General features: G+C 34.8%; 1 protein-coding gene across 3 annotated transcripts in view; it reads right to left on the reverse strand.

The window, feature by feature from the left end:
* Positions 1–9231, reverse strand: part of edil3a (EGF-like repeats and discoidin I-like domains 3a) — a 326360-nt gene that overhangs the window by 234140 nt on the left and 82989 nt on the right. The window contains exon 2 of one of the 3 annotated variants that reach the window (XM_005165250.6): positions 1381–1407. The exons of 1 other annotated variant lie outside the window; for it this stretch is intronic. In XM_005165250.6, coding sequence (XP_005165307.1) covers positions 1381–1407 — 27 coding nt within the window. Of the gene's footprint in view, positions 1–1380; positions 1411–9231 lie in introns of all 3 variants that reach the window. One more of the 3 variants, XM_001332580.10, reaches the window with a different exon arrangement.

A 9231-nucleotide genomic window follows, 5' to 3' on the forward strand; every position in this document is an offset into this window, starting at 1 on the left:
TACATCTCTGCAATGACTCAAATAACTTATTAATAAAGTCATCTGGAATGGCAAAGAAAGTGTTCTTGCAGGACTCCAAGAGTTCATCTTGATTCTTTGAATTCATCTTCAATGCCTTCTCCTTCATCTTACCCCTGACATGCTCAATAATGTTTATATCTGGTGACTGGGTTGGCCAATCCTGAAGCACCTTGACCTTCTTTGCTTTCAGAAAATGTTATGTGGAGGCTGAAGTATGAGAAGAAGCGCTATCCTGCTGAATAATGTGCCCTCTCCTGGTTTGCATTGTAATGGGCAGCACAAATGTCTTGATACCTTAGGCTGTTGATGTTGCCATCCACACTGAAGATCTCTCGCATGCCCCCCATACTGAATGCAACCTTAAACCAAGATTTTTCCTTCACCAAACTTGACTGATTTCTCTGAGAATCTTGGGTCCATGAGGGCTCCAATAGGTCTTCTGCAGTATTTGTGATGATGAGGATGCAGTTCAACAGATGATCCATCTGAAAAATCTACCTTCTAACACGTTTATAAATGATTTATAAATGCATATATTTGTGGCTTGACTACCCTAATGCACAATATTCCTTAACATTTATAAAGGCAATACATATCATCACATTTAAGTCTCAAGAAATAAAACAACACAAGAATTACAGAAACTGTATATGGTGCCAGACTGCAACAGATGTGCATCTTGCTCACAATGTGAGAGGAACGCCCGTGAACATGAAGACTGGAGGGCTGAAGTGTTTTATAGAAAGTCTGGAAGCAGATAAAAGGAGGCAGGAGGGAAGAATTTGAGCATCTTCAAAGCAGAGATCAGTGAGCTTGAGATTGACTGCTGACCGGCTTGAGAGCGACTGCTGACCAGGCATGATGAGAGGAATCAATGGGTGTGATATCAAGGAGCCAAGAAGGTCGAGAGGAGGCAGAGAAAGCCAAATTTCCATATAAAACCAAATTATGTCTATTTAAGAATGTATATTTACAGTGCAACATATGCAAATTATCGCCAAAGGCATACAAACTGGTCAACAATGAGCAAGCAATCAGAATAGCAGCTTCTGAAAGGACACTAGGTGATGTATCACGAACAAGTGTTTTTTTATTTTTATTTATTTTTTTAGATGCTCTATGAGTCAACGTCACGGTGAGGAGACAGAAAAACACATCAAGGACGACATGACATCAGAAGAGATCTAGAGGAGGTGTGAAGGAACAGGTAAGGCAAGAGCTCTGAAACAGACGTGTGAATTTCATGCAGGCAAGGTCACACATGCCCAAACTGACAACAGGAGAAGGAAGAGCAACAAAGAGAGATACATGAGCCAAACGAGGGGAACACAACAATTACCATATCTAGATATATCCCACCTGCTGAAGTTGGATCCTCACCATCTGCTGCTATAGAGGGATATGAGGAAATTGGAGGGGAGGGAGGAAGAGAGAAAGAGAGAGAGGTGGTCAATCCTCTTTCATATAATCTCTCCAGTAACATCAACAGTATATGCAATTTAACAGGTGGTGGTTTGAGCCATGCTGAAAATATCATGAAATGTATGTGTAGATGAACTAAAACAGACATTTCCTTCCTTCCATTTCTGGCTGTGCACCCACAGTGAGTTTTTGGGACTGACAGCAGTGCTTTCTAGCAGGTGCGACTCTCTAATTGTTGTGTATGTAAACAACCGCAGAATGGATCAAATCTGTGTGAACACTTATTCAAAGTCATTCTCCATCTCTAATGGCTTTGCGTAATGACTGAAACCATAGTAACAGATATGAATAGTAAATATCAAAACTTGTTTTTTCGAATAGTCACCTGGATCTGGGTGCAAACATCTTGAGCGCATATATTCAGTTTAGAACAGTCTGAGTCATTATCAACACTGTCATTATACAGAGTCATATGTTTGCTTGAAATGTAAAAAGCACAGACTAAATCATTAAATATAGTCTTAAAATATGTTTAGTGTATATTAAAATAATGTAAATAATAAATGTTGATGAATGAATGAAGTATATAATTTATAGAGATCTAGAAATGCCATCACTGTTATGAACCTTGTACAGTTCTGTACGAAAGTCATTGTAATGGTTTGTCTGTATCCCTCCTGCATCCACTTATTAAAGTCAGAATGAACTGGAAGCTGCAACCGTTTTTTCTTTTTTTCATATTGTGACACTTCATAGAGAAATGGAATTTTAAATGGGAAAACAGTGGGCATGGCTTGTTTTTTTCTACTGCAAGCTGATTGGATGTAGTAAAGTAGGCATTTAATTAACAAAGATCCGGAAAATTGTTTGGGGAGAGTTATTACAACCTAACAGACACCCCCTCTTCACCATTTCTGTTTGTTATCATAGTGCTGTCAAAACTGACAGTTGGAGAGGTGTGGTGAAGTATGCTAACCCTGTCCAATACCTCAGATACCAATACCTTTTTGTCTTAATGACATGCACAAATGAATTGTTCAAAGGCAAACTAGCAATGTAAGCTAACAAAATCGATAAGGTTCATTTCGATTTGTTGCCCCAGTTAATTCATTTTAGTGTTTCATTCCTGCCCTGTTTTACTTGTTTTTAATTTGATTGTAACAAATGAGTGTGCCCGATGAACAACTGTCTAAGTCCAAATAAATAAAAAATAAAAAAATAGATAACCATGTGACATTAATTGAATGTCAACTTTGTTTACAGAAACAGTTTGGGGATATTTTCACACAAGCACGAGTCTGTAATGTTAAAAAAAACATTTACATTTACAACGAAGTTTGGAGATGGAGATGGCTGTCATGTCTGCTTTCGGACATTAAAAGGCAAATCCTCTGCAAAAAAAGAGAGCCGACATGAACAAATGGAAGGACAGAGAGTGGAAGGCTTTAAGCGTTGCTGAGAAACCATATTTGATTCATACAAAAACCAGGGAAAATTTCACCGAAGAGGTGAGTGACATGATCTCTCTCTCTCTCAGAATGCACTGAGGAGCGCTTAACACCACACAATCATATAACCTATCAAAATAAACCACATACCATACAGTATATACTGCCAGTCCTGTGTAAACTATGGCAAGCAGAGTTTATTTGTTTATATATGTATTTATATTGTGAGAAGCAGGAGCGCGAGAACAGTTTAAAGTAGTACGGTATATACAGAAGTGTGCTGCACCAGCTTTTCTAAATAAATGACATTTAGCTATGATGTATGTCCACATTGTATGTATTTATTGTTGTACTTATATTTTCTTATTTTAAATAATAATAATAATAATAATAATAATAATAATAATAATAATAATAATAATAATAATAATAATAATAATAAACTTGCTGGTCACACTTTATTTTGATGGTCCGTTTGTAGAATTTAGACACATTGCATCTACGTGCCAACTAATTCTCATTAGGGGTTAGGGTTAGTGTAAGATGACATGTACTTGCAAAGTTTCTTACAGTCATTTAAATGTTTGTTGAAGGAGAAGTATCAACAGATATTAAGCAGACAGTCTACTAATACTTTAATAGACCATCAAAATAAAGTGTTCCAAAAATGCTTAATATTATCCTAAAATTTCTGTTACTGTGTTAAAACAAAGATAAAGGAATCAGATCTTTAGTGGTTTAAAGTGATGTGATGAATTTGAGTTATACTGTTATTCCACACTAACTGGACACATACCATTCTTCCACTATTGAGAAATATAAATCACAATAACTTTTGATTTTAATACTGACACTGAAAAATAAGATCTCCTTAGACTTGAAAAGCTTTTGTTGTCTATCTTCAAGTAAAAAAAAAAATAATAAATAAATAAATAAATATATATATATATATATATATATATATATATATATATATATATATATATATATATATATATATATATATATATATATATATAAAATGTTCACAATCCAAATGAAAAACATATACATCTTATTACACAAAATTTGTACTTGTTTGGTTTGGTTTATCTCAAGGCCTAAAATATTATACTGCAATTGTATCTGTTTATTGCCTTTGCCTTACTTAATTGTTACAAATCAACAAATATTTATAAAGGCAAAACAATCAGAATACCATGAATAATGACAATAATAAATATATTTTATTACAAATGCATCAAATGCATTGGACACTCTCTTTGCTCCTGTTCTTCTAGATCTGTGATCTCTTTTTGCTTCCATCTTTCATAAATAGAGACCTTGACAGGCCTTACATTACTGGCTGACAGCGAAAAAATAACCCGGGAAGCACATACCTATTTCATACGTTTATCACTGACATAACACTGTCAGCTGCCTTTCTGCACACATCAGCCAAACTCACTTTCAAAAAAAAAAAAACTAAAACAATTTGTGACATCTGTAAAACTGCAGTAGTCAGAAAATAATACGGCTGTCGTTTCCTCTCACACCCATAACTCATTTTACTGTATTTTAGTTCTTCAGAATGAGCCGACACTGCAGAAGTGTGAATGTAGTCGCTGACCGTTTACATATAATCTTCTGAAGGTCAGGCTCTTTGGAATTAGGACAGTCTCATAGGGCAAGTTTTAATACAATATCTGAACGCTGTAGCTGTTACGTCTGACCCTGCTGGAGCCCAGGCTGTATTTATCATTCAGCAGCAGCAGCGCTCAGATTATCCGGCTGAGCATGCATGTGTTTGACTGTTAATCGCTGGCCTATGGGCCTTTAATGCAAGCATAAACCCAGTGTCTCCAACCATTATCATCCACCTCCATCAACTTGATCACACTACAGGAAGACTTTTCTCTTTTTCCACTCTATCTTCATCGGCTTGTGAAAGGAGCTGTTCTTAGGTTCTGATCGTATCTGGTCTGAGGTGAAGTTCTCCTCATTGACTGTGTGTGATAAACTGTTTGGGGTTTTGTGTTGCTGGTGGCAATTGGAGGTTAACACATTCTCTCTGAAGGAATCTTAGTGGTGTCTTTACAAGAGGCAATGTAGGATAAGCATCCGATGAAATAACCTGAGTCAAGGTACAGTATCACAAAGGCATTCTATGCTCGGAAATACATCTAGCCTTTACTTCCCTGTTTACTGTACATGCTCGTCTGAATTTCCAATCCAGAAAAAGGTAAGTGATTATTACACTGCTGCCTGGAAGATTCCATTCTGGTTCTCTATTTGATTGGTCAATCATAACATTACAAGTGATGTTATATTGAGATAACAACTGCTAAATATCAAAGGCTTATCCTGGAACTTTGAATCACCTTGACCCTTAGTGAATACATTCAACTCTAAATACTTACATCCACATTCATATGCATCTGCTTGTCTGTCACACCATGTTTTTATAAATTAATATGTAGGTTAGTTAGTATGCTTTATTCAGCAGGTTTAACTACTTTCCGCTTTGCATTTCTGACTGTTTGGTGCCATCTTGTGACTGGACAATGCACAAGTTATTGTATATTTCATCAGCTATTTTAGTTTCTGTCATTGTTGTATTTCATTAAAGAGCTAATAAACTGTTAAGGTTCAAAGTTTTGTATCTTATGTTTATGTTTTGTGGCAAGCAGCCATGTAAAATCAGGATAAAGTACACCCAGGATAGTTGATTTTGCAGAATAAAGCCCTTCGTCCTAATAAAACAGCCTTCCACTTTAGGTTGGGCTGCCGATAAGCAGATTAGTTCTGCAATAACAAACCTCCTTGATGTACTGTATCCCTAACTTATTAAATAAGCATACAACTCTGATTCATATTATCATTGTGATTATTACAAAACCTGCATTAATCAACATTTAATTTACAAATTGATAGGTTAATATCTGAGAAAATGATATAGATTGAATATTAGCATGATTAATAAATGAAACCTCGATCAAATTACACGATTTTGTTATGATTTTAGAACGATTTCCTTGATGTAGGGTTTTGTGTAGAGTCATACATGACAAATGGGCGTTTAACTATATTAAAGTGTTTTAAGCAATTTTATCTGACAGATTGGCACAAATATGCAGACACCTCCATTCTCACAAAACTTTTCTGAGTTCTCTCAGCCTCCGACCAAGTTTGTTCTTCTGATGTAATCTAGAAACAGATTTAGTCTTGCTATTACATTGTAAAAGCTTCTCCCACTTATTGAAATTACTTGATTTTGTATTTAATATAAGTTTTTTTGAAAATGTAAATATTTTACTTTAATTTTATTTAGGCTACATTTTATTTTATTTAACAAACCAGTGTGCACTTTGGCGCTGAAGCATATAGCGGACTGAAGCACTTCCCCTCAGATGTTATTCGTTATTCTTGTTCATCTAGTAGATAACTGACCAACAAAAATACATGAAAATTAAGATACAAATTAAACCAAAAAAAAAAAAAATGTTTCAAAAATATATTTTTTTGCCAAAGAAAAATATTCAAATTTTGATCTTTTTGCTTGTGCTGTCCACTACTCAAATGCGGTGGATGATTTATTTTGCTTTGTGGAAAATAAGCATTTGATTAATGCTCCACTGTAATTTTTGTATCACAAACCTCTGTTTTATATTTGCAATTTTTTAATATGTCATCATTTTGTATTGAGGATCTGATTTTTCCCTGGTTCTGATGTTTTTTTTTTTTTCATTTTCTCCTCACTCACAGCAAGTTCAGGTGAGGGAGTGTTTAACCCTCTACTGCACGGCGTAACCATATAGTGACATGATACTCGTGTTCATTTCCCTGCCACTGTTTCTTTAAGACCAACATATATATATATATATATATATATATATATATATATATATATATATATATATATATATATATATATATATATATATATATATATATATATTTTTTTTTTTTTTTTTTTTTGGAAAGAGAAGACCTTAGAGTAGCCAATGATGTGCTTTGGTTAAGTCACATGACATCCAGTGTTTTTCAGTAGCGCAATTTCTGACAGACTGGCTTTTTTTGTGAGTAGTTGCTAAATGCAAATGTAAACGTAAAAACAAAGGATCAAATTATTTTAGATCCACAAAAAATCTGAAACATCACTTCCAGTAATTTATGATGACATATTTACAACTCATTTTTTTTTTTTAAATCAAATTAGTTTTTTGTAAATCGACAAAATGTGTGTGATTTTTCCTTGGTGCTGATTTTTTTTTTCTCCTTACAGCAAGTTCAGGCAAGGGAGTGTTTAATAAGAAACCCATGGCTGGATAATATACATTTAGATTTTAAAAAAAATATTTTAATATTCAAAAGAAAATATACGTTTGATCCTATCAGTGTCGTAAAGAATGCCCTTAAATAATGAAACTGTCATCAAGCATGCGTGTTTATTGAGATTGAAATCAGGCTAAAAAAAAATGAATTTAGATAAGAAATATTGTTTAGCAACACTTGTGACTGCTTTGGGAAATAACGCTTATCTTAGATGTCACAGAATGACTGATCGTGAAGAACCACAAAGTTATTTCTATAAATAAAGTGGTATACTTTACTGCACAGTACATTTCTAAATATTTATGTAACATTCAATGAAGCAATCCTACACTATAGTCTTATGCAAAATAAGGGACATAATATCATATTTGCTATAACATATCAATTGTAACGGTAAGTGCCACTGGAGATGCAGATAGTTTTCAAACCAAACAGGCACATTTATTGAACAATAAGCAGGATATGAGCAGATTTGGCTGCAGATGCAGGCAGATAAGATTGCGATGATGAGGACAAACACAGGAAATTGATACAAATGTCTCTTTTTACCAGAGTCTTTAATGCTGAGAATGGTTTGCTTTCTAGGAGCTGGGAACAGACAATAGGTAAGCACACAGACTCCAGAGGTGATGTTGCACACTGGGAGAACACTGAGTGCAGGACCCAGGTGAGAAGCACAGGGGTCTGACATGCATAGGTGAGACCAGACAGTGAGCTAGTGGGAAGTGTCTGCTTTTAAAGGAATGGAATTGGTGATTAGGGTAATGCTGGTCAGGTGTGTGTATGTGTGTGTGTGTGTGTGTGTGTGTGTGTGTGTGTGTGTGTGTGTGTGTGTGTGTGTGTGTGTGTGTGTGTGTGTGTGTGATTAGTATTTAAGGGACTATGACAACTAAATGGCTGTTTCTCAATATGCGTTCTTAGGTGATCTTGCGTCCTTGTGTTCTCATGTCATCATCAACTGCCAAAATTCAGTTCCAAAACTCAAGACCACATAAATAGAGGATGCCTTAAAGTTTCCAGGTGTGTTCTTGATATCAAGGATGCGTAGATGCAGACTTGAGCACCGAACATGCTATAGAAGTCATTGCAACTGAATAAAGGAGGTGGAAAGCACACCATTTTATATAGATCTATTATTAAAGTTCAGAGATATAACTTATTTATATCAGGAGTTTCCCCTAAATGAGACGGTGAAAGTAAACATTCACAATTAAATTCTTAATAAAGGCACAAATACATTAAGGGTGTTTATTTGATGAAATTCATATTTAAATAATTTTTATTTCTATTGTGCAACACATATTTGTAAGGTCTTTTTGAATAGTTTATAGTGTGAAAAGGGGAAAAGCCATAAATCGTTGTATGAATGCGGTATAGTTTAAACAATTTTCCATTAAAAACGCATGAAGGTCATGTGACCATGAAGAACAAAGCATCTCATTTCTCACAGGACGCGTTCCGTGTTCTTGTGGTTTCCTGAGTTCGTTCTACCGAGGTAACTTGGAAGAATGGTCTCCATAAGAAGACAAGTCCATTCTAAGCATTCTTGGAATTGAGAAACAGCCATTGGCTGGTGATTAAGTTGGCTCAGTGGAAGAGCCAGGTGTGATTTTTGCTTTTTAAAATTTTATTTCCTTTTATAATATTAATGCAGTACCAGGTGACCGTCACCGAAATGTTCTAAAAATGTTGGCCAGGGTGAAGATTTTTTTAGAAACTCTAGTAAAATATTTTATTATTATTATTATTATTTTTTTGTCTCCTGAACTTCTTTTTTTTTATTGCGCAACACAGCTTTATTTAAAGGCTTTTATTACAGCCTGTTCATTCGGCATGCCCTTCAATAACATTTTTGCATTTTCATGTGGACAGAGGTTTATTTTTACATAGATTACATAGATGTATTAATTTTCTATGAAGGTGGAAAAAAACTGTTGAACATGGCCTGCAACATTGATGAAACCAACTGCTGCACAAGAAAAAGAAAGAACGCACTTAAGGAAATAAATGAATGAATAAACACATT

This window comes from Danio rerio, chromosome 5 (genome assembly GCF_049306965.1).
Source record: "Danio rerio strain Tuebingen ecotype United States chromosome 5, GRCz12tu, whole genome shotgun sequence".
NCBI lineage: Eukaryota > Metazoa > Chordata > Actinopteri > Cypriniformes > Danionidae > Danio > Danio rerio.